General features: G+C 35.4%; 1 protein-coding gene across 1 annotated transcript in view; it reads right to left on the bottom strand.

The window, feature by feature from the left end:
* Positions 1-27,933, bottom strand: part of Cubn (Cubilin) — a 2,223,842-nt gene that overhangs the window by 1,335,666 nt on the left and 860,243 nt on the right. The window contains exon 26 of the mRNA XM_090396294.1: positions 25,555-25,715. Within this exon, the coding sequence (XP_090252420.1) occupies positions 25,555-25,715 (161 nt within the window). The remainder of the gene's footprint in view (positions 1-25,554; positions 25,716-27,933) is intronic.

The following is a 27,933-nucleotide window of genomic DNA, read 5'->3' as shown; positions in this document are numbered from 1 at the left end:
TCTTTAGCATCACAAAACACTGTTGCCAAATCCCTTTCCTGCTGATGGAACCGACTTTGTCTTCTTTAGCACTGAACACTGGTTTCTGTCCACTGTTTTAACTGCTGTTTTAATTCTGGTGTGTAATGGTGAATCCAAGTCCCATCCATAGTAATAAATCGATGCACAAAATCAATTTTATTCTTAAAACACTCCAAGCACTGTTCAGTGATTTTCATGCGAGTGCGTTTTTGATCTGCTGTGAGCAAGTGAGGAACCAATCTTGCGCAAGACTTTTTCAATTCTTCATGCAAAATATATCCAACACATTCTTTTGAAATGCCTATAGTCTCAGCAATTTCACATACTTTGACTCGCAGATCATCCAATACCATATCGTGCACTTGATCAGTGATTTCTGGTGTTGTTACACTTTTTGGATGTCCTCCACGTGGATCATCTTCAAGGCTGGTACCGCCACTTTTAAACTCGGCAGCCCATTTCTTAATTGTCGAAAATGAAGGAGAGGAGTGCCCATAAACTTTTATGAACTCTGAATTGAATTTCTTTTGCTGTTAAACCTTCTTTTACAAAGAATTTTATAATAGCATGATATTGAATTTTATCCATTTCAAGGGATGCAGACAACACTTTTGCTTCAGACAGTTGTATAAAACAAACTACTTGATAGAATGACTTGCAATTTCACTTGGATGCTTATCACAGATGTACCAACTTGGTAAAAAAAAATCTTGCCGATAGTGTTGTCATCTTTGGTCGAGGCCGAGAACTTTTCAGACCACCCTCGTATATTCTACTCACCAATCATTATTCATGGGAAAAAAAAAAACTTGTTCCTCTCCCCTGCTAATACAGCTTGCAGGAATGGCTCTTTTATTCTACCCTTGTCTACCTCTACTTAATGAAAAATCTCTTCCACATAAATCTAGTAACAAGTCCTCATCAACTTACATCTCAATCATATCTCCCCTTTCCTTTTTCTATTCATTGGCTCTGCAAGTTACACTATTTCAATCTATACTCATATCCCACATTCAACGTATCTGAAACTAAATTAGTGAACATTCTTTGGACTCTCTCTAATATATGCCTTCATTCCAGTAAAGACTATGTACAAATTTCAAAAGCATGGAAAGGCTTATGTGTTCACAGTACGTTATTTATTTTTAACGGTACAGATGACAACACAGAAAGATAAGAAAATAATATTTATTAACTTATTTGTTGATATTTTGCTGGTATCATATCCAGCATCTTCAGAGCACAAAACAGCTTGTCACAGTATGCAAAACAACAACAGTTTGGTATAACAGTGGGACTAATTTAAAAAAATTGTAACAGACAACACAAGGAACTAGAGTCCTAATTAAGTACCATCTATGTTGGAAAAACAGAAAACAAATATTAATTAGATCTTAAAATAACTATTTTCCAGATTTTTGGTAATTTTATACAACCATACTTGTTGAGGTTTGGAGTATGTCCTAAAAACAACCTCTCTGACTAATAATGACTTCTATGTATAAATTTTGTTTTCTTCCAATCCTGTCAGTAGGGATATCCAAGGCATGATCTGCCATAACGATAGTGCCAGGATATATTTTTGATGTTCACCAAGGCAGATGTCAACAGTTCTACCTGTCTGTCCATAGAAAACCCAGTCACAAGAACAGGGCAGTTCATAAACTCCTTGTGACATCACATCCAGGAATACATTTTTGTCTGGATTTCTTGATTAATACCTTCAATTATCCATTTTACTCTTGAATAATATAAGCACGTAAACACAAGAAAGATATTTAATTAACCAAATATTTTGGTCTGGAAATATTTGGTTAATTAAATATCTTTCTTGAGTTTACGTGCTTATATTATTCGGTCTTTATGTCGGAAGTATTCTTAAAACATTACATTTTACTCTTACCTTATTTAGTGTCTTCACCTTTGAAATACATTCAGACATTGCTGCTGTTAAATTGCTCTTAATCAATCCAAGCAGTATCTGTCTCCTTATCAGTGAACTCCTCTTTCCAATCTATAGCTCCTAATTGTTTGCTAAACTTTTCATGATCATCAGAACTTCTGTGAAGAAGTTCTCATAAGACTAGCAATGAATAATTGGTGAGAGTGACCATGACTTCATGGTCACTCTTGTCAGCCTGTCCTAGCCTTATGCCCTTTGGCACTATAACAGTACTTTAAAGTAGGATAAACTGTGAGATTTCCACTCCTTACCTTAGATTGACTAATGTTTTTGCCCTACAGATCCATATACTTGATCCAACCAAATAACCGAAATAATTATTACTAGAATAAATGTCACCATCAACCATTCCACACAAAAATCTAAAGCACTATCCATTGATGCCTTAATGGATGGCGGTCCTCTGGTTTTTCAAAGAGGACATTAAGGCAGTTCAAGAAAAGCATTCTACATATAAGAGGCAATGTCGTCACCTTGTCATGAAGATCTCTTCTGATCCTATGAAAAAGTTCAATACTCTTAAACCCCTAGTGCACTCCATCACATGCTGAGACACGTTTAGTATTTTCAGAAAAGATAGAGAAGGATAGGAGAAGGGAGTACTGCTGATGACACCGGGTGAATTGCAGCAAAAAAGAATAGAAGATATGCAGACAGGAGGATGGATGTTCATTTGAAGCAGTTGTTGTTGTTGCTGTTGTAATTATTATTATTTATTATTATTATTATTACGGGCAACTCCAGGAAGTCCTTAGACTCATCGAGGGAGGCCCCAAATCATGTTCATCACAACTATTCGACATTCACAAAGTATCTATCATAACTTGCCTTAAACTTATTCACTGTCGCCACACTCACTACAGACTCTGGCAGCTTATTCCACTCATTCAGCACTCTAAAAGTAAAGAACCCAGTTTCCATTGATGTCCCCTAGTTCTCCCACCACCAACCTTGTTCTCAAAAATATCTTCTGAATTAATCTTATAGAAACCCTTCAGTAATTTTAATTCTCAATCATATCTCCCCTCCTCCGCCTATCATGGCTGTATAGGCGGAGGAGGGGAGATATAGGCGGAGGAGGGGAAGGCTGTATAGTTGTGAAGAGCTTGCCGTCATGCTATGCATGGCGGCAAGCTCTTCACAACTATACAGCCTTCCGCACAGGAAAACCAGGTACCGACGAAACGAGAAGAAAAAGAGAACGATTCAAATCCCCGCCGAAACCTATACACTCCAAAACAGCGCTCTCACTCAGTTGTGCTGTCATACGTACGGCGGCAGCCGATTGGATACCGTGGCCACGAACTGCCTTTGACATGGCCTAAAACTAGTATTAGCTTGTACACATCCTTTTAGAATTTATACATAATTTTCTACCTTAATAAATATACAATCATTCTCTAATCAGTTTATGGGCTAATTTAACATTGCTTAGAATTTACAAATCTGGATATACACATGTTCTTGGGTCATTAATGAGCACATTTACTGTTTGGAGATAAGTACGTCCTTATCCAATCCTTCTGAGGTAATCTTATGTTGGGTCGGAAAAAAGATGACTCATCAGCACCTTTTCCAACACAACAGTACATTATGTTTTCACCTCTCTCACACACATCCAGATAGTGCAGCTGTTATATATTCAAAGATTAGGATGATCTTCTGCCATCATTCTTCTTCTCAAACTCCTACATCATGATTAAGTCAAATTATCCACAAGATTACCAGTACCAAAAACTGCACAATGGCAGAAATACATCAAAAGATTCTTGAACAGCTTGACTACCAAGATGTCTTCTGGTACTGATGGTATATCCCATAACTGTTCATGAAACTTGTTTTCCAAAACTAGCACCGATTGTGTATTATTTTTACAATCCCTCATACTCGTCTAGCATGTAACCTTCAGGATGGAAACCTATATCCAACCAATCCAAAGAAAGGAGATAAAAACCAGCCATCCAACTATCATCCCATTGCACTCACTTAGTTCTATCAAGGGCAATAAAGAAAGTCATTAACAATTAACACCTTCACTCCTTCACTATGTGAAACCGACCAGTTAAGTAGTGGCTACCAATAAGGATTCTTCTACTCTGCATCAGATCTCCTTGCCAACATTTCTCATCTACACACACTGAAGCTTTAGAAAGGTTTGGTGAAACCTGTGTGTGATTGCTCTAGATATTACCAAAGCTTTTAGGTCTGGCACAAAGACACTTAACAAATTACCATCATATAATCTATTATCTGCCTTTTTACAAGTGGATTACAATTTCCTCTCTATCATTCATTGCATGCCTTCAGATTTCTCACCAACTCTGGAGTACCTCAAAGCTATGTACTTTTATCCATGCCCTTCTTTTTCATATTCATAACTGACCTTCTATCCCTAACATCAGATCCTGTCCATGGTTTTCTGATGATACTATGCTCCATGTCTTTTCACTTGACAAACCTCGAAAGGCCTAGAGATACCAAACAACATGTTTCTTAATAATCAGAGCCATAAGCACTGATCTTGATATATTTCAGTGGGGTCAGAACCACCTTGTCACCTGCAATGCCATTAAAACACAATTTTGCATTACTTCATACAAGAAAGACAGCACTTCATCTTCCCTCACCTTTAATAACATTGAGATCTCCATGCAAGATCAGATATTTATCCTTAGTTACACATCTAGTCTGTCGTAGCATAAGCAGATTGCATCAAATCACATCCATGACTTCTGCATTCAAAAAATTAGGTGTGATTTTCAGCTCTAGCATTATTTTATACCCATGCAATACCAAAACCTATACAAACATCAAATCCATCCTAACTTGAATATTGTTTTTATATATGGAGTGGTGCACGAAAAACCTGTCTAAAAGTACTTGGTGTGGTCCAGAAGTAGGTGATTCTAGTCAACTGATGATCCTTCCTCATGGTTTAAGTGAAAACCGACTTTCAAAAAGCATATTAACATATTCCTTCATTCTTCTTGGCCATGTGTCCATATCTAGCACTGATATGCTATAGGTTTTGCAACCTCTCATTTATTGGATTCACATTATTTTTTAAAAATTAACCTGTGTAAAATCCTCTTGCCAATCGACAGGACGTAGGTTTGAAATCGTCAGCATGGATATTCATGAACAGTGGCGCACTCAGGATTTAATCTTGGAGGGGGACGAGCGTTCAGGATTTAACTTTTTGGGGGGGGGGGCGAGTTGAGTAGACGTTTTGCGAATACACACTACACATCGCATACGACCTATAACTGAGCATCTGCAGTGATCGCTAATTCATAAGTAGCACACAACATAAATAAAAAAAATGAATTTTAATTAGAAAAAGATTTTTGGAAATTTTTCTAGTGTTTTTTCCTTTTCTTTGGGGGGTGCCCGGGCCCCTTGGCACTGGATGCGCCACTGTTCATGAATATCTTTATAGGTAATGAAGTGGCAGGAACAAGTTCTATTTTTCATATCTAGAGTTTATGGTTTTTGTGAAAAATAAATATAAGGGTCAAAGCTGTATAACCGAGAGGAGATCTCCACATCGCCTTTAAAGGAATGCAGAGAACCGACCAGTGCTTCTGACCTAATGTCCAATCCTCACCTTCTCGTGGTGCTCCCTGTTGGGTATCTACCTGGATATTGAACAAACGAGGATGGGCTGGCAATTTGGGATTTAGCCGACCAAATTGTAATTCTTATTGGTTTAAACCAAATTATAAAATGATGGTACAACATGACAAAATTTCATGTCGGCTGGAGCGTCACCCAGTTAAACAAGCCCCCCCCCCCCATTGTTTTCACCAGGGAACAAGGGAGAACAGCAAAAAGTCAGCTACTGGAACAAATCTGAAAAAACACCACAACTCAACATCACCAGAGTTAAAAATTGGTACTATCAACATAAGAAGCCTGAATGGCAAAGAAATGGAGCTAGCTGAGGAATTAGAAAAGTACCAGACTGACATAATAGAGGTGACTGAAACAAAAAAAGAACAAAAACTGTTGAGATCTTTCTGAGCAATAAATACAAAATGTTATATTCAGGCAATGACAATCAAGGAAAAGAAGGAGTAGCCATTATATTCAACACTAAATATGAAGTTAATCTTCTTGAATGGCAGGCAGTCTCAATTAGAATGATGGCAAATATGAGAATGGGAAACGGGACAATGAGACTTATTTGTGCCTATGGTCCCACTGCAGGTTCTACTAAGGTAGAAGTGAAGGAATTTTTTAATGCTTTAGAGAAAGCATCTGACACAACGAAAAAGAAAAAGTTGGTCCTTGTTTGGAATCTTAATAGCAGAGTAGGAAATGATTGTCAGACACACTGGCAATCATTTCCTAATGATATACTGGGAAAATTTGGAGAAACGAGCAAAGCTAATAATAATGGCAAATATTGTTGGATTTCTGTTCAGGACACGGACTTCTTATTACTAACACCATGTTCCAACATAAAAATGTGCACAAATTCACATGGACAGAAGAGGCAAATAATAAGAAAAGTCTCATTGACTATGTTATTGTTGATAGTGATGTTTTCTGTGCAGGACACCAAAGTGTACAGAGGATTTGAAATTGGAAGTGATTGCTATTTAGTCTAGCGCAGGATAAAATTCAATTTCATATTGAAAAGAATAACGTGTAAGAAAGTTTTAAAGCGAATAAAAGTTGAGCAGCTCTCAGATGTGAACTGTAGACTAAAATACACAAAAAGTATTATTGAAGAAAAAATTAAAGAGTTTGAGAACAGGAACCAAACTTTAGAGATTCAGTGGAAAGCCTTGAAGAAAACCTTGAGTGATTGATTCGGCCAGAGAGGCATATGGTGAGGTTGTCTGCAAGGATAGAAAAATCAGAACTACATGGTGGACACAGGAAGTTAAAGAGGAAGTGAAGGAAAAGAAGAAAGCATATCAAAAGTTCCTAGCAAATAAGTCAGCTTGTGCTCTTAGAGAATACAGATACACATGCAAGAATGCTAAACACTGCCTAAAACTAGCTAAACAAAAGTCATGGGAGGACATATCCATACTTGAAGCAGAAAAAAGCCATCAAAGGCTTAAAATGTGGAAAGGCAACAGGAGTAGATGATAATCGACCAGAAATGCTAAGTATGGTGGTATAAAAGTCTCGTAGTGGCTGCACTGCATAGTTCAGAAGGCCTGGGCAGAGGGACGAATTCCCGATGATTGGAGTAGAGCTCTCATAGTACGCATATATAAAAAGGGAAATAAAACTGAATCTAAGAATTACAAAGGTATTTCCCTACTGAGTGTTCCTGGTAAGATATATGCAAATATACTTGAGAAACGGTTGAGAAGAATTATAGAAGAAAAGCTTGGTGAAGAACAAGTTGGATTTCGGCTAAATAGTGGCTATCAGGATCGGATCTTCACTTTACAACAAATAGTAGAGAAATCATGGGAATATAACAAAGATCTCTATTTGAGTTTTGTAGCTCTGAAAAAGCATATGCTTTTTCAGAGCTACAAACCCTCTGCCTCCTGGAAACTGCTCCACCATACACAACTCTCTGATACCTATCAGACAGCCAATCCTGAATCCAGTTGACCAATCTGACATCCAGACCATATATGTAAAATTATAACTGGTGCTTTTACAGCAGTAGAAAAATAGGCAAAAAGGGAATTATTATACAATATGCAAAGATGAAAATTAATTTAGCAATGCAGTATAAAAAGAATTTAGCAATACATATAAACAGAATTACTAGAAGTACTTGTGTACCACAAAAAGGTATACAAATAGACAAGACGTCCTACAGCAATACATGATTAGTCAAAAAATAAACTAGTAAATAAGATGCATATACAAAATTTAAGTTAAACAATACAGTATCTACATATAAACAAAAATACTGTAGAGGTTTCAGCAGTACATGAATAGATAACAATACAGGTTGACATATTATTATTATTATCCCAAGACCTCATGGAGTCAAAGTCTCATCTGGGAGGTCCTTTTATCACACACACAGCTCATCATGCCATGCCTTGAACACATTCAAACTCCTTGCAGACACAACAATCTCAGGCAAGGCATTCACAATCATTTACAACTCTGCACGAAAAAAAACTTTCCTCTCACTCCTCTACCCACACCCTCTTTATACAGTTTCAGGGATGACCTCTGGTTCTCCACCGATCTCCCACTATTTTCTGTAGAATATCTCCAGCATTGATCCTATAACAACCCCTTACCAACTTGTAGGTCTCTATCATATCTCCCCTCTTCCTCCTGTCCACCAGACTCTGCAAATTACATCTTCTCAATCTTTCCTCATACACAATATTCCAGAGGTCAGAAACTACCTTAGTCAGTTGCCTTTGGACCCTTTCCAACATCTCTTCATCCAGCTCAAAACCAGGTGAACAAATCTGGGCACAATAGTCCATGTGTGGCCTACTGCCAAAAGTCTCATACAACAGAACAAGAATCTCCCTACTTCTACACGTCAGAGGTCAGTGTCCTCCGCATCATTCCCAGAAGCCTTTGTGTTGTCTTCACAATTTTGGCTATGTGTCCCCTAAATTTCAGATCCATATCCACTATCACCCCCAGATCTCTTATTTCTTCCACCTCCAACAGTATATCCTCACCAAGCATAAATTCTGCATTCCATCTTTGTTTTCCAAATTTTAAAATCTTACATTTTGCAACAATGAACTCACATCTCCATTTTTGTGCCCAATCACTTAATCACTTACAAGAAAACTTGAATAAATATTCAAGTTTTCTTGTAAGGCCACAACATCTTCTCTACTCTTCATGGTTCATCCCAACTTTGCATCATCTGCAAACAACTGAATATCTTCATCCAAACCCTCACCTATATGGTTAATATACAAGTTAAACAGTAATGGTCCCAAAACAGACCCTCCTGAGGCACTCCACCAGTGAATTTCCTTTTCCTGGTTATCGCTCCCCCATACACAACTTGTTGATACCTATCAGATAGTCAGTCTCCAATCCAATATCCAACCCCATCTGCTCTAGTTTGACCATCAATTTATCATGAGGTACTCTATCAAAAGCCTTTGTGAAATCTAAGCATATTACTGTGTATCCTTCTCTTCTGTCCAATATGCATATACAAAACAGGTCAAAGAAAGCAATATCTACATATAGTAAGATTACAACAAATGTTATCATACTAATACATAGAGAGTCAGAAAGGAATTATTATACAGCATATGTGCATAAAAATTAAGTTAAGCATTGTGGTATTTACATATTAACAAAATTACAACAGGGTGACACAAATATACAAGATCAAGTCCTACAGTAATACATAATTGGTCAAAATTTAAACTAATGAATGATATAAAAGTTAAGTTAAGCAATGCAGTATTTACATATAAACAAATTTACAGTCAAATGTGTTTGTACAAATTGATTCTTTCTAAAAAATTAAAGACATCATGCAATTTGCCTGAGTCTGCTAGCTGAGTGTATATGGCTTGGTTAGATAGGTGAAAATTTGATTCCTCTCTCGTGCAAATTGTTGACACTCTACCAGAATATGATAAATAGTGAGATGTGTGTTGCATTTTTCACATGTGGGAGGGTCATCAGCTCTCGGTAAATGAGAATGAGCAAGGTGACTGTGATCTACGCAGAGCCTAGCAAGAACAACCTCCTCCCATCTCTTTGTATGTTGACTAGAATGCCAGTGCATAATTTCAGGTTTAATGTTATATAATTTGTTTGTCAATGTTTCCTGCCATGTTGATTCCCACTGAGCAATTAGCTTTGATCTTATAAGCTGTCTGTAGTCTGTATATCAAACTGTGAAACACTATGTGGAGAAGGTATGAGTTGCATCTCCAGCTTCATTTCCGTTAATTCCGATGTGGCTGGGAATCCAGCAAAACTGAACATCAAAATTAAGGATTTTCATTTTGTGAAACAGGTGTAGCACCTCATAAAGTACTGGATGTGGATTATACATAGGAGAGTAGATAGCCTGTAAAGAGCTCAATGAGTCTATGTAAAGTATACACTTTTAGTAGCAGTTTACTTTTATATGGAATGGCATGTAGCTCTGCTGTATAATTACTAAAGTCTGATGGGATCTGATTTGAGATAATAATGTCAGGAAACACAGCAGCACAGCTAAAAGAGGTATTAGTTCTTCAACCATCAGTATAGATGGGTAAGAAATCAGCATGTGTTGCTCTGTGTGCATTAAACAATTGTAGGTAGATGGTTGATGGAGTATAAGATTTCTGTACCTGACAAAGTGAGAGGTTGCAGGATGGTGGGCAAACCTGCCATAGAGGGATGCTATTATGTTAAGTATAGCTAATGTTGTCAACATTTATACCAACAGCTTGCACAGTTTCTTTAGCACACATACCAAAAGGATGTATAGCAGTTGGACATGTGTGATATTGAGCTCCCTAATGCAGAGAGAAGATACTATTCCATGTAGGATGATCTGGGAGCGATTTTATTTTTAGGGTATAATTAAGGGATAACTGTTTTCGTCGAAGTGATAGAGCTGGTTCATTTGCTTTAACATAAAGACTTTGAGTGGGTGATGTGTGAAAGGCACCAGTAGCTATCCGTATACCCTGATGACGGATTGTATCCAACCATCTTAGGTTACTCTGTCTTGCAGAACCATAGACTTGGGACCCATAATCCAGCTTTGAACGTATAAGTGCACGATAAAGATAGATCAATGAAGCTCGATCAGCATCCCACTCAGTAGAGGATAGAGTGAGAAAGAGGTTCAGAGTTTTTTTCCACTTTTCTCTAAGTTGACGAATGTGTGCTAGAAATGTAAGTTTTCTGTCAAAGATGAGTCCCAAGAACTTGGTTCCTGTAGCTACTGGAATAACAGTATGTCCCATTCTTAGGATCTGGGTGATGAGTGAGTTTTTGAAAGAAGTGTGCACAGACACTTTTTTCTGTTGAAAACCTAAACCCATTATTAAGAGCCCGCAGAGAGACACGATCAATTGCTTGCTGAAGTTGTCTTTCAATTACCCTCATGTTATGTGAGTGACTGTAAATTGTGAAATCATCAACATATAGAGCATTGTCTACAGTGGGAGGAAGCTGTTCAATGATTGAGTTAATTTTAATAGCAAAAAGGGTCACGCTAAAGACAGAGCCTTGGTGAACATCCTGTTCTTGATGATATGGTCGAGATAGCATACTTCTTATTCTGACTTGGAAAGTTCGTCTGGACAGAAAGTTTTTAATAAATACAGGGAGGTGTCCTTTGAGATCTAGGTTATAGAGGTCTTTTAATATGCCTTATCTCCAGGCTTTGTCATAAACTTTTTCCATGTTAAAAATTGAAACGAGATGTTCTCGCTTCAGAAATGCATCTCTTATACAAGTTTCTAAACGAACCAAATGGTCTAAAGTTGAATGATGTCTACGGAAACCACACTGTGTACTGGAGAGAAGACATTAGAGAATTCTGGCATTAACCATTTTCTCTAGTATCTTACAAAGACAGCTGGTCAGAGCAATGGGTTGATAATTATTTGCTTGTGTTGGATCTTTTCCTGGTTTTGGGATATCAATGATAATTGACTTATGCCAAGAATTTGGAAACTCTTCCTCAAGTATTCTATTGTATAATAACAGAAGAAGATCCATAGAAGATGATGGTAGATGTTTTATCATTTCATAATGGATGTCATCAGGTCCTAATGTACTAGGGTGAGATTGTAACAGAGCTCTTTTTATTTCCTCCTTAACAAATCACTGCTTATATGGCTCAACTTTAAGCCTTGAAATTAAGCCTTTGTTTCTCTTACTGCTATTTCGGTATTAAAAATTCAGGAGAACATGAAGCTGTTGCTGGGATTCTAGCAAACATTTCTCCCAAAGTGTGTGCAATAGCTTTTTGATAAGCAATAACACTCCCATTGTGGTCTAAGGTAGATAAACAATGTGTACTATATCTGCCTTTCATTTTCCGGATTTTATCCCTTACAATTTTTGGACTGGTCATTTGATTAATTGATGTAGTAAATTGGATCCATGATTGTTTTTGACTCTGACGTCTCACATAACGTGCTTTGTCGCGAGCACATTTGAAAGCTATTAAGTTTGATGTGGTGGGGTATCTACAAAATATGTCCCATGCTCTGTGTTAATCTTTTTTGGCTGTCTGACATTTTGTGTTCCACTAAGACTTTGGATAGAATGGAAACTGAGATGATGTTTTTTGGGATGGCGGCTGTTGCTGCCTGGACAATGCACTCTGTTATATATTTTACAGCTTCATTGATAGGTGTTTGTCTGATAGTATCAGCATTAAATTTTGCAAGATGAGAAAAACTATTCCAATCAACCTGGTCCATTTTCCATATAGCTATTCTTGTGGGTGAACATGGTTCTTGTGAGGACATTGTGCATAGAGATACCCATAGAACAGGGAAGTGATTGCTTCCATATATGTACTCTTCAATGTCCCATATGAGCAGAGGAAGAATGGAAGGGGAACAGATTGTAAGATCAATCGCAGAATATGAACGTTTAGTCATAATCTGCAATTGATCTTACAATCTGTGGGTACTGCCAATAATATGTGGGGAACTGCCAATACTAACAGACAAGGTCGAATCATTGAAAGAGTCCTTGATAATAATAACCTCTTCCTTTTAAATAACTTTATAATTTAAAAGGAAGAGGTTATTATTATCAAGGACTCTTTCAATGATTCGACCTTGTCTGTTAGTATTGGCAGTACCCCACAGATTATTGTGACCATTAAAGTCACCCATCAAAAGCATGGGTTCGGGGAGTTGCAAGATAAGATTGTCAAGATCAATTTCATTTAACTCAGCACTCGGTGGTAAATAAATTGAATATACTGTAACAAGAAATCCCACAGAGAGCAGAATCGCTACCACTTCCAGAGTAGTATTAAGCTGGACATGGTGGAAAGGAATATGAATGCCCAATAGGATACTATTCCTCCATGAGCAGGACCACCTTCAGTTCTGTTCTTACGTACAACAGTGAAATTCCTAAAGGTACAGTCCTCACTGGCTCTTAAATATGTTTCCTGTAGTCAGAAACAGAAAGGTTTGTGTTTCTGCAACAACATCTTGATATCATCTATATTCTGGCGAATCCCACGACAATTCCATTGTAAAAATTTTCCTATTGTTTTGATTTTATTGACCTGTCTGGTTTTCAGGAGGTTGAGGACTTACCTTTGTCAGATTTATATTTTCCATTGTTTTAGGGAAATATGGACAGCCAGTGTCTATTTCTTCCTCTGGTATAGTGTTCAAAACATCAAATGTGTTAGGGTCAGTTGGTAGTTTAGTTTACTTTCAGTGGGTACCAAGGTAACCATTTTTTCTGTGCGAGTGTCTAGTTTATCTTTGAGTGACATCTCCATCATAATTTTTTTGAAAGGTGAGTTTTCATTGAATGGGACCATTTTTGAAGTTGTCTCTGGAGTAGGGCATAGATCTTGTGATTGACATGCTCAACAGAGAAGCACTTGCGATCATTAAGTTCAGGTATGGTGAAATTATCAGATTGTGGAACAGACATACATGTTTGAGTTGATGTTGGCACTTTTTTAATTGTTACCTTTTCAGCATAAGAGGATCTCAGAACAGTTGTAATGGTGGTCAGCTTTCTTTTTGCATCCTGATATGTTATGTTTTGTTCTGTTTTAATTTTTTTTTCTCTTTTTCATCTTTCCATTTCTGACATGCACGAGAGAGCTGGATGATCTCCTTGACAGTTGACACATTTAGCTTTTTCTGCACAGCAAGATTTGTTATCATGTTCTTTACTACCACATCGGGACAGTTAGTAGAACCATGACAGGCAGTTTGGGCATGTACATATCTCTGACATTTAAAACATCTCAGTGGGTTAAGGATGTACATTCTAACAGGACAGTTGAGATACCCTGCTTTTACAGAAGTCGGAGGTCTAGGTGTATTAAAAGTAAAGATGATGTTCTTGGTTGAAACTACGTGACCATCCCTACGTGTCAGGATGTACCTCACACCCATCACTCCTTGATCTTTACGCTCTGAACATATCTCCTCATCAGGAACATCAAGGAGATCGCATTCTGATATCACTCCTCTACTGGAATTGAGTGTTCTATGAGGTGTTACTGTGATTTGTATTCCACCTATTGTTGTTGCTCGCAGTAGTTTATCAGAATGGTCCTGACACAGTGTTTCCACAAGGATATCACCAGATCGCAATTTCTTAACAGTTTTGGGAAGTCCTTCTAAGCCTTTTTGAATGAAGACATTTTTGCTATTGGTTTTTCACATATTGAATGAATGATTAAAAAGGTTGGTACATTTATGTTAGTATCCGATATATTTTGTTTCTAGCTTCTGTTTCCAAAGTATCTACGGTATCAGTACTTGGTTGTGACTTTGTTAGGGTCCCTGAAACATTTGAGGATGAAGGATTCATACTCAAGGAGTTTTTTGTCGGCGCCAGAGCTCCCCCCATGGAGCCACACATGGACATCCACTACCCGGCAAGCAAAGACTGCACTCAGGAGTGGAACGCCAGAGCTACCCTGGATGGTATACTGGCACTGCAGCAGGTCTAGGATCCCAACCCTGGACCATGGGGTAAGAGACTTACTGCAACACACTGACCCTTGCAGCCAAGCCCACTAGTCGATTGATCCTGGCTGAGTCATCCAGGACAGCCCATCTTGCCAAAGAAAGGCCAAAGTAGTGCAAGACTACCAGGATCCCCCCTTTCCAGATGTCCACAGGGTCACACCGCATGGCAAACACGGAGGCAGGGCGTTGGATCCCAGTGATGGTGATCTGGAAAAAAGAATAGCGAAAAAGACTCAGGAGAAGCAGAGCCAAGAATACAGGAAGTAAAACAAAGAAAGAGGGAAGAATGAAAAGGGCCAGTACCATCACTGGGAGGTCCCCTACACCATGAACAGGTGCCCCACATGGAGGGGCCAGGCTGGAGATATCCACCTAATAATAATAATGATAGTAATATTAATATTTAATAAGAGTCTTACTACTGAAGGAAAGGTAAAATATTATTACTGTAGAAAAGTGGTTCAAAACACACATAGTGAATTACTTGTTAACTTTCTGTAGTAGTCTTTTGAGAAGTTAATGAGGAATGGAATAAAGGATGGGATGGATAAGAGCAAGATTACTTTAAAAGATGATGATCATAGTTTAGAAATTTGTTTACATTTTATAATATAGCAATGAAGAAGTTGATAAGCGGAAAAAATATACCATAGTAATTTTGGATTGTGAAAAGCTATTTGACAGAATGGAGCACAGAGTTTATGTCTAATTTATTGTTCTTCAACTTCTACTTTAGTGATATTGTGAATGGTTGGGGAGGAGGAGGAGGGGAGGGTTACTCACTTGTTCTTAATAATACAAAGATGTTGTTCAGTTATTAGATATGATGCTGATCCAGAGATTCCTTGAATATGAAGAATTTTAAGCACTTGGCATTGTACTAAATTGTAATGTTTTTCGATATGGAGTTAGTCGATAGAAGGATACGTACAATATTGATAGCAGTGTGAGAAATGGGACAGATAAGGAAACTTGTAGTGATAATCAACAGGGCACTGATGCTTAAAGTCACTTTACAAACATGGCGAAGATGTTCAACAGGAGCGCTCCTATGGTAAGAACGATACATTTTACAGGTAGCAAAATGGTATTATAATTCATTGTATAAGTTTTGATTAGATTGCACCTGACTAGTCTTCACAGATTAGGACCAATGTTTTCCATTGGCTAGAAAAATAATCTACAAACAGAAACAAAATTTAGTGATGTGGAAAATGAGATATGGATAGATATAGCATATATCATGAAAATTATGGAAACAATTACTGTGTTACAGTAAAACTTCAGTTTAATATAATCCAAAATAAACACTCGACGTCAATCTTCACATTAAGGTCACCATGTGGAGTATACACATATATGCAAAGAAACAAGCTGCACTATAATCTACATGGTATGCTAAAGTTACTGATCAACCGTTAAAACTACTGGCCTGAAATAAAAAAAAAAAAAATTATTATTATCTATTGGGTTACAAAATTAATTAAGCTGGAAAGCAACATGTTCACACAAAACGTTACTCATATAAGTATACATATTAATTAGAACAAGCCAGTATGAATGGTGGCCAATAAAAGCTGAAAAATTGCTTAGAGTCCTAAAGTCAAGATTTCCTGGAAATACCTACAACTTATTATTATTTTTTCTACCTCTTTTATTGTATAATTATAGTGTTTAATACAAGGACAAAATAACAGATCCTTTCATACTTTCTTTGCTTAAATATTGTATCACATTGAAACAGCAATGTCATTATCAATTTCTTGTACTAATTTTACCTAATCTTTTAGTTGGCACTGCATTTTATTTGTTCTCAATGCACTGGATTCAAGATAATTTTTGTCAAACAATTATTCTGTGATTTAATACAAATAAATCTTAAAAACATAAAATAAAATAAAAACAACCCTGTATGTTCCAAAATTAAGCATTGTTTATTTTTATTCATAATCATACCTCGAAAAATACTTCAAAAGAAGTATTCCTCATTGAACTGATTCATACCACTCCTCTTATGTTGTCTACATAATTCTTTTTGTCTCTGTATAGCATGCTAAATCTCGTCATTCAACCATTTCACACCTACCTTATTTAACCTTCTGACATTTGGAATATATTTAGACATTGCTTCTACTAGATTAGTCTTGAATATCACCTGAGCGCCACTGATCATCTTTCCACCCTACTCCTCATTCCATGCTACAGCTGCAAACTATCTCCTGAATTTCTCCTAGCCTTGTAGTTCACTAGAACTCACTAGCCTTGTAGTTCAACATATTCTCTTTCTCTACATTCCAAGTCAAAACCTTCCCTTTTTGTCTACACATGCATTGACAGCTTCTTGGAGCATCAAACTTACAAACGCTGTGTTTCCCTGTTCACCGCGAGTCTTCCCTTTGCCCTATTTGCTTGCATATTTGTTTTCCCATTTTCTACATTCATGCTAACCACTTCTTCATTAATAAGCACCACTTCAATTACTCCCATTCTTTCATATAGCTCCTTACTTGCTCAGATTCATTGTTTCCACTTGTTACTCTCTCTTCCAGTAGCAGTATCTCCAAATGACTCACACCAAAACTAATCAAATGCAGTCCATCACTCTTATATAGTTCAGTTCTTCCTTCAAACTCATTCCACACATTAACAAACTGCACCCCCTTTCTCTTTACACATTTCTGCTAACATATCATTCATCATTCTTACTCTCCACCTCATCTCATCATTGTCATACCTGGGAAACTCACTGAATACATTTCCTATCACACCATTATTTTTTATCCTTCTCAACAACCTGCTGATATCCAATCTTGCATTCCCTTTGTTCCTAGTTAATCCTTTGCCCCTACTGCCACTACCAATTGCTTTGCTCACTTACAACTCATATCCAATGCCTCAATTAATCAATTCATTTTATCTCCAGGGAAACAAACCTTGTGCATCTTCTCATTTACCACATCTCTAATAATTGAAATGCCATACATGAGTCTTTTATTGTCTGTTTCATGCCAACATCATTTGTTTTCATCCTTTTCACCCTTTCATACATATCTACAATGCTCTTCATTTCATTCTGTATTTGTCTCATCTTTGCCAACTCGGCTTTCATATCTTGGACCTTTTTTTTTTTTTTTGTTATCATTCATTCTCCAAATATTAGTGCACACACACACACACACTTGTTCACTGTCAATCATACTCATCAATTATCATTAACTACACTCTGCTTTTCAATGTGATTATTGCTCACATTAATGTTAATTTCACTCTTTTTCATCAATTGAATCATTTGCATGCAGTTATAATACAATGTTCCCTAATCATATTTAAACTATTTAAACTCATATTTATGCAAGCCTCATGGTCCATCAGAATATCACATTTCCTACATACCCACACTTGTTCTTTTCTCTTAAACAGCATCCATACATAAATATCCACATCTTCCTATCCATACATATTACATTCTACTTTTGTCTTTTGCACAGACTAATACAATGATTTGCTTATCACCACCATTCTGTATCATTGTACTAAGTTTAACAATTTTGTAAACAAACTTAATCAAACAATGCCACACACTATAAACACTGCCAATGCACAACATCTACCACAACTCTTACATTTAGTTCCGAATTAATTAGTCAAAAATAACTTATCTCAAATGGGAATCGTTCTTTACACAAACCTACCAGAAAAACCAACTAGCATAATCCAAGTATCTGCCCATGTATCAACTGGGTACTGAACTAAGGCAGATGGGCTGGTAATCTGGGACATAGCCAACCTCAATGTGCTTAAACCACAATGCTGGTACAACATGATGATGATTCATGCAGATATGTTCTAATAATAATAATAATAATAATAATAATAACAGAGCAAAACTGAATTTTCTCCATGAATTTCTAAATTTGTTTCTGAACTTTAATTTCAGCTTATGTTAATGATTATAACTAGAGGATCATTAACCTCCCAACCGGCCGGTGTGGATGAAATATTCAACACACCCTAGCTTTTTTCATGGATCAAAACTTCGTCGGCATTCTACCTTTTATCATGCCATTACTTTCCTCCGCCGTTAATCTCGTTACGGCTATTCTATAGCATTAGTGGATTAACTGTTGCTGAGTGACCTTTGTGTCCCCTCCCCCTGTCTTTACGTCTATTGTGTTGCTTAGAATTTCATTTACTGTCCTAAGTTATTTGACCTTTCTTGCCTCTAAAATGATTTATTGTGTCTCTTCCCAAAAATTGAAACCAATTTTACATATGCGAAAAAAAAATCAATCCTGAAATGCCCACTGATCAGTTTTTGCAATGAATCTATTTAGTGATAGTGAATTTGGTGTATTTTATTCTACAAATCAGTGCACCGGAAGAGATGCACTGATTGTTCTTTCTCTTTACGTATAATAATTGAATAATTTTTTTTCGAATTTTAAAATTTTCAAATGTTTGCTTTGAAAATATTATGTCAAATATTTATATTTTTAAATAATATTTATTGAAATAAATATGTCCTTTTTCTTTCGTTTCTAGCGAAATAGCATTATATGGATCATCACATTTCAGATTTAGAAACGATTTTTTGTTATTCATAAAGACAAAATAAAAAAAAATGTTAAAATGCTAAATTGCCTTACGCGGTTTACGATTGTGTCTTTTTGGTATCAAAAATTTATATCCAATGATATTTTAGCAGTGATTCTTCCCCTTCATCATTTATTTATTTATTTGTATTATGCATATTACGATAATATCTAGTGCATAACCTCGTAGATATGTTGAAAATATAATGTGAAAAATATCATATACGGAATGATTCAACATTTTTGCTCATTTTGAAGATTTTCTAATGCTTCCCCCCCCTCCTTATTCTCTCCTGGAACTGAATTGCATAACTACTCTAAATTTCTATACAGGTTTGAAAGCTTTTCTAGAGACAGCATTCAAAATCAATTACTTAATTTTACCATTTTGACAAAAGATATACGGCAATCAGATTGTATCGTGAAGCTTCTAAATCTGTTCTATTTATTTGCAATCTAAAACCAGCTGTTCTACTGCCCGCTGAAATTATGTGAAATTTTAGAAATAATATGCTATATTTTCACCATGCAAAATTGTTTATATGCATAACACATAAAAGAAAGTTCAGTAGTATTATTTGTGTTTGTTTTTCTTTTTAAAAAATCTAAATATTATTTCTTCTGCTGCTGGAGGCTATTTCTGAAATAATCTACGTCTTATAAATACTTGGTAATTCTACAAATCAGTGCACCGGAAGAGTTGCGTGATTGATCTTTCACTTTACGTATAATAATTGAATAATTTTTTTTCGAATTTCAGAATTTTCAAATGCTTGCTTTGAAAATATTATTTCAAATATTTATATTTTTAAACAATATTTATTGAAATAAATATGTCCTTGTTCTTTCGTTTCTAGCGAAATACATTATACGGATCATCACATTTCAGTTTTAGAAACGATTTTTTGTTATTCATAAAGACAAAATAAAAAAAAAATGTTAAAACTACATTGCATTACTCGGTTTCCGATTGTGTGTCTTTTTGGTATCAAAAATTTATATCCAATGATATTTTAGCAGTGATTCTTCGCCTTCGTCATTTATTTATTTGTATTATGCATATTACAATAATATCTAGTGCACATCCTCGTAGATATGTTGAAAATATAATGGGAAAAATATCATATACGGAATGATTCAACATTTTTGCTCATTTTGAAGATTTTCTAATGCTTCCCCCCCCCTCCTTATTCTCTCCTGGAACTGAATTGCATAACTACTCTAAATTTCTATACAGGTTTGAAAGCTTTTCTAGAGACAGCATTCAAAATCAATTACTTAATTTTACCATTTTGACAAAAGATATACGGCAATCAGATTGTATCGTGAAGCTTCTAAATCTGTTCTATTTATTTGCAATCTAAAACCAGCTGTTCTACTGCCCGCTGAAATTATGTGAAATTTTAGAAATAATATGCTATATTTTCACCATGCAAAATTGTTTATATGCATACCACATAAAAGAAAGTTCAGTAGTATTATTTGTGTTTGTTTTTCTTTTTAAAAAATCTAAATATTATTTCTTCTGCTGCTGGAGGCTATTTCTGAAATAATCTACGTCTTATAAATACTTGGTAATTCTACAAATCAGTGCACCGGAAGAGTTGCATGATTGATCTTTCACTTTACGTATAATAATTGAATAATTTTTTTTCGAATTTCAGAATTTTCAAATGCTTGCTTTGAAAATATTATTTCAAATATTTATATTTTTAAACAATATTTATTGAAATAAATATGTCCTTTTTCTTTCGTTTCTAGCGAAATACATTATACGGATCATCACATTTCAGTTTTAGAAACGATTTTTTGTTATTCATAAAGACAAAATAAAAAAAAAATGTTAAAACTACATTGCATTACTCGGTTTCCGATTGTGTGTCTTTTTGGTATCAAAAATTTATATCCAATGATATTTTAGCAGTGATTCGCCTTCGTCATTTATTTATTTGTATTATGCATATTACAATAATATCTAGTGCACATCCTCGTAGATATGTTGAAAATATAATGGGAAAAATATCATATACGGAATGATTCAAAATTCTTTTTCATTTTGAAGATTTTCTAATGCTTTCCCCCTTCCCCTCCTTATCCTGTCCTAGAACTCACAAGTTTGAAAGCTTTTCTAGACAGCATTCAAAATCAATTACTTCATTTTACCATTTTGACAAAAGATATACGGCAATCAGATTGTATTGTGAAACTTCTAATTCTGTTCTATTTATTTGCAATCTAAAACCAGCTGTTCTACTGCCCGCTGAAATTATGTGAAATTTTAGAAATAATATGCTATATTTTCACCATGCAAAATTGTTTATATGCATACCACACAAAAGAAAGTTCAGTAGTATTATTTTTGTTTGTTTTTCTTTAAAAAAATCTAAATATTACTTCTGCTGCTGGAAGCTATTTCTGAAATAATCTACGTCTAATAAATACTTGGTAATATCCTCTTAGCTGGAGGAAAAGTTGAAGGCTTATTACTCTCAGTGCTATTGAGAAGAAAGGGGAGAACACTAAAGTGCTCCAGGCTGTAGTGCAGAATATGTCAAGAATGTCTTGTTTCCTTTTCGATATTCTAACAGAAATACTGATATTTCGTTTACATGCTTATACATTATTTATGCCAAAATAATTGCTTAATTTATAATGATCAGTTTCACTTTTATTATCAAAAATTAGAAATTAAATCATACAATTATCTTGAAAAAGAGGATTTGAATTATTTTCAAAGAAAAGGTGCATATGCGTTTCATAATCTTCTTTTTTTGGGGGGGGGGGGATATAGACCTAAGCAATCTGCGGATATTTCAGATAATTTATTTCATAAATCGTTCGCAAGACAGCTGTTACAAACGTAAATCACTTGGGGAACATACCCATTCATTTTAGTGTAAAATAGTAGCAAAGGTTCAGTTACTTTAGATATCTAATCTAGAAGAAAATGTTATGTCTGCTGAGATTAGAATCATACGTGAATAATTTTTCTGACATGATTTCTCTATTCGTTATAATGTAACCAATTTCCAGATTTTTTTCCCTCCTGCAGACTTCATATTATATGCAGTGATTTCTTCTTTGAACTATAAGAAAAAAAATCAGATAACAGGAGAAAAATATGTAGTATTTTCTTTTCCACTGGCTGAATTTACAATGTTCTTTCTTTGTGTTTTGAAGAGAAACTGCAAATGACTTTTCTTACTATTTTTGCCATTATAACATCTCATATAATTATAAGAGTGACATTTTACCGTTTTTCTCCCACACGAGAAACAGAAATAAGGTGGTAATAATATTGTTGATTCTGCCAAACTTCATTGTAGCAGAAATTTTTATTACAAAACTTTGTAATATATATATCTCCGAAACAAGAAATTTGGAACCCATATCACATCAATGTTGAGTGTTGGCAAGGTGAAAATGTTCCCGTTATTATTTATATATTTCATTTATTAACTAGGGGGACTATGCCCAACCCCCCGTGTTCTGGTATGGTAGACCAGTTCTCCTTCAATTGTAATAACTCGAAAGGGGGTTCAGCCCCTGAATTCTGATGACTCGAATTTTGAAGACTCGACACTCAGGGTAGCCCCTGAGTTTCAAAACGTTTCGATAAACATGACATAAAAAAGCTTATCACTTTATATATATATAGGGTACATTTTATTTCATTATTTTTTATTGTTTTGATGAAATACTTTACCTGGAATACTCTTTCCTGTTTCTCTGTGTCATAAAAAGAACTTAAAAATTAGCCTTCAAGATGAAAAGGAAACAGTGCATTAGGGTATCCCTCTATCAATATTTGTTTTGATGGCATTGAAAACAAACATTTTTTATTTCATACTGTTCAGAATTTAAAATTCTTGAACAGCGTGGAACACCTTGAAGCAAGGGTAAACACACAAAGCAGTTTTACACTCAGGGCACCAGATTTTTGTTTCCTTTCTGATATTTTTTTTATTACATACATAATATTTGTGTGGAGGTTTTTTTTTTATTAGCCGTTGGTGGTAGATTTTCGGGATAATGGTTGGAGTTAGCAGCGTTCAACCTCAGATGTCTGACAGGATTTCCTGTTTTTCTGCTTGCTAAAGAAGGTGCATGTGCATGCAGCAATGCTTTCGCAATTTCTATCCTGTATTCTAGATATGTTATGGTAGACAAACATTTTTTCTTGTTCAGGAGGAAACTGTTCCAAATAACAAAATCCAAACACTTCAAAATTCAAATAACATGTCCAAACACTTTTTTGTAATATTTTTTATGCTGTTTCCTCATTACAGAGTAGAATGATAGCTGCTGATCGCTCCTGTCGACTCAACCCATAGTGTCGTTGTATGCACACACAGCAATGGGTTTTTCTTTCTTCAAACCATGCTTCTCCCCGGATTCCGCTGATGGATTGTGCAGGGAAGATAGCAGAAAAACATCTTTTTTGTCTTTCCAACGTAGTGCAAAGACTTTCCCTCGCTGATAAGTTCGGATTTCCCCCTTCGATAGCTTTCCTGAAGCCAGATCTGGAGGCATATCTCGCCTTTTTGCATTTACAGTACCATAACTATCTGTAAGATGCTGTAAAAGCAAATCAGCGAGTTCAGGACACATATATAGTAATTATCCATTATAATGCAGTAACCTTTCCCCAGTAAAGGGTCTAGTAACTGCATTACTGCACGCATCGACAAGGGGAGATCCAAATATTTATCGTGCTCGATTACAGTTTGCTTTCCTGTATAAGGTTTGAAATCCCAAAGATATCCACTTTCCGATTCGCAAAGCATAAAAAATTTTACTCCATACTTCGCTTTCTTTTTGGGAATATACTGCTTACATTTCAGTCCACCTTTGAATGGCATAAGGCTTTCATGGATACTCAAGTCTCTCTCAGGAATGTAGAGTGATCTACATTTTTGACGGATTTTCATCAGAAAATCATAAATTTTGTTGAGGACTGGGCAAGGATGTGTTGCCTGATCGTATTCTTCATTATTCTGAAAATGCAAATACTTCATGATGAGACTGAATTGTTTTTCAGTCATAAATCACGAAACATTGGCATGTTCAGAATCCAGTCTGTAGACCAATACATTTCGAGAGCAGGCTTTCTAAATGTATTTCGAAACTTCGGGTTTTTCACTTTCTTTATTCTGATATTGCATTTGAAGGATGACAGTGATTTTAAATATTAATTTCACCTGTATCTGAATATCACATAATTTCATGATTTATAATAATCAGGAAATATGTATATTGTCTGATTTATAATTTGCTAATTTATAATAATCACCACATAGTTTCAGTATCGAAAAATTAAAGTTATGTGGAACAATTACTAGAGAAAAATAACGAATTAAATAAAAACTGTACCTATGTTTCATAACAGTTTTCGGGTGTGTGGTTAAACTATCAAAGGTGAAATAAAGTTCAATTCTATTGTAAAAATATGGAAATGAAATTTCACATTTGATATACATATTTTGAATGATAAAAATAAGCAAATGTATCGCTTACTTTAAAAATTGGTGAATAAAATATCGGAATTATGCAGAAAATATAAATTTAAATCATAACTGTTAATTTCATTTTGTAATGACCAATTATACAAGGAAACCAAGAAAGTGAAAGTACAGATTACTATACAACATGAAGAAAAAATTTAGTAATATGATTAAAGAATTTCATGTTATTCTCTATAAAGCAAAGTTGCTCAAGCGTGTCATTAAAGGAAATCTGTTAAGTATTATTCGATTTCGATGGTTTTGTACAAAAATAAAATTAATATAACCTGGAACGTCGGCAGCCGGTTTTCTTTTCTTTTTTTAAAAGAATATTCCAAATAATTATCGTGAATTAATTTCTTCGAGAACAAAGAAAAATCTTTTGTCTAGTAGCGATTAGAAAAAAATTAGCGCAAAAAATAAAAAATTAAATTGGTTAAGTGAAGAAATTATGCAAGACCTTTATTTTGTCCAGAAATTAAAATTGTATTGTACAATAAAAAGAGAAAACAAAAATATAAATAATTTCTCTATTTTTAGTCTATCATATATAACTAAAATCCAGTTCACCAGCATGGAACAAGAAAGTCCGTTTCTTGTTATAGGCAACTGAGAGGCAGCTACGAACGGGAGATAATCCAATTAACCTTTCTCTTCAGCGTGAGGGTTTATCACACCTTCTAATGGACATGACAGTCAAATTGCACTTCTTATCCAGGTTCTTTAAACAGGTGGGCTGAATCTTATCCAGATTTAGTTGGACGTCTATAGACGTCCTAGCCCGTAGGAAGGTTAATTATGGATAATTAATTATATTAAAAAAACTGACTGAAATGTAATTACAAGCTCACCTGTAGAAGTACCATCAAAAAAAATCTGAAATCCATGGGCTGAAAGTGAAGAATCAGAACTGAAGTGAATCCAGAGTATATTACTATGAGAAGTAATAATAGAAACAAATTGTTGCCCACAGTATTTTCCAATTAGAGGTGATGTAGAATAGCCACCATTCCTAAGATATATAATTAAATATCAAATTAAATGATGATGGATCAATATATGAACTTAATAAGCATTAAAAATCCTTCTTAATGTTTAGCTATCCTTAAAATAAAAATCATTTACTACATATTAAATAAATTACAAAGATTTCAGAAACACAACAAGTCAATTCTATAAATTAATAAGGAATAGGAAATTTTATTAAGAATTAAGGATTTGAAGATCCAAGTTCTGCTTGGATTTTTCGCAGTGGATGCACTGCAAAAATTGCAATATGTATGCACCAAAAATGTGCATTTCTGGACTGTTTTGGTAAACGAAAAAAAGGAGTGCATTAACTTATGTGAAAAGTGTCTTGATAGATTACAGCAATTAGAAATGGTAGCAAGAGTAACTGAAAATGAAAAGGAAAAGAAACATCTAGAAGAAGATATTAAAAATCTAAAGAAGAGATTGGCTGATAAGAATGAGAAAGGGAGTTAATATTATGAAGAAAGAGTCAAAAAATAGTCATGAGGGTGTGTTGAAAAGATATGATAATCACAGAAAGACTTTTACCAGCTAAAATAGAAAATGTTGGTGCTCGTAGAATGGCTTCAAAAGCAGAGGAATTGTTATGTTTATACAAGAGAGCTGAGTTTGTGGATTGATTGGGTCGGTATGCCCAAAGGTAATTGGAATAAGTGAAACTTAGTTGTATAAGGAGGATGTGATGTTGGGAACAGAAAGAAAAACAGTAAGAAAAAGTTACTGCCAAAAACGGATATATATGCGGAAGTATAAAGTGAGTGATTATAGGAAGCTCTGTAGTCAGTCATCACCAGTATGTTGGGTCGATGATAATGTTGCGAAGGATATAGAGGAATTACTGAACAAGCACTTTATCAGTTTATCTCAAACTGCTGTAAATGATGAGGTGCAATATATAGAAAGGCGAAAAGTATCAGGAGAATTGGAAGAGACAGAATCAGAGGCATATTAGGTGTTGATGTAGACAAGACGTTAGATGTTAATAAGGCTTTGAGAATGGATGACATATTACCATATATTCTTAAGGAATGTGCACAACAGTTAGCTATGCCCATAACCTGCTTACTTAATGAAAATCTTGCAGTGGATAGGATTCATAAGGAGTGGAAAGAAACCAAAATAGTATCACTCCACAAGCATGATTCTAGGGCAGAAGTCTCCAACTATAGACCAGTCTGTATAACTGTGGTTGTGGTTAAGGTGTTGGGCAGATTGGTTAGAAATGGAATACAGGAATGGGTTGATGGACATAGCATTCTTTATGATGCTCAGCATAGATGTGTAAAGGGCAGATCCTGTTTTAGCAATTTACTTGCATTTAATGATAAAGTAACAACTGTGTTAGATAAGGGAGAATCATATACAGTGATATTTTTGAACTTCGCAAAAGCATTTGATAGATTACCACATGTGAGCAAGAGGGTGAGGAGTGGTTTCTTTGCAGGGAGGTCAGATGAACCATGGAATGCATTGCCTGATAAAGTGGTGAGAGCACGAATGGTCAACGAAGGCAAGGAGTGGTATGACAGACTTTGTGATAGACTTTGTAATAAATAATTGTCTAGGAAGGATCTCATAAAATGAGTCTTTTGACTCCATCAAGGTCTGAATCATCATCATAATAATAATAACTTGATGTACAAGATGCAGAGGATGAGAAGAGATAGTATATTGTGAATGGATCGGAAATTGGCTCTCTGATTTCTTTGCATGGCGGTTGATTGAACTGTGGAATGCATTGCCTAATAAAGTGGTGAGAGCACGAACAGTCAATGAGGGCAAAGTGTGGTATGATAGACTGTGTTTTCTAGGAAGGACTTTTTCTACGATGAGTCTTTTGACTCCATGGAGGCCTGAATCATAATAATAAAAATAATAACTTAATGTACAAGCTGCAGAGGATGAGAAGAGATAGTATATTGTGATGGATCAGAGATTGGCTCTCTGAATAACAACAGCAAATTGATTATGATGGAGCAGTATCTCAAAAAAGGAGGGAAACCAGTGGAGTGCCCCAGGGTTCTGTTCTTAGGCCCTGATGTTTATTATTATTATTATTATTAGACACCTCCAGAGAGTCCAGACTCATCAAGGGAGGGTATCTGATCTACAACTCTGTCTTCACCACTCAATCCACCAACTGACCACAACTACACCAACGCCATCTACCGCCGACCACCACCACTAGTATTTCCAAA

This window comes from Typopeltis vanoorti, chromosome 8 (assembly GCF_054136105.1).
Source record: "Typopeltis vanoorti isolate ZY-2024b chromosome 8, IOZ_Tvanoo_1.0, whole genome shotgun sequence".
Lineage (NCBI taxonomy): Eukaryota > Metazoa > Arthropoda > Arachnida > Uropygi > Thelyphonidae > Typopeltis > Typopeltis vanoorti.
Note: the sequence above shows the minus strand (reverse complement) of the source record. Positions and strands in the feature narration are given on the sequence as shown.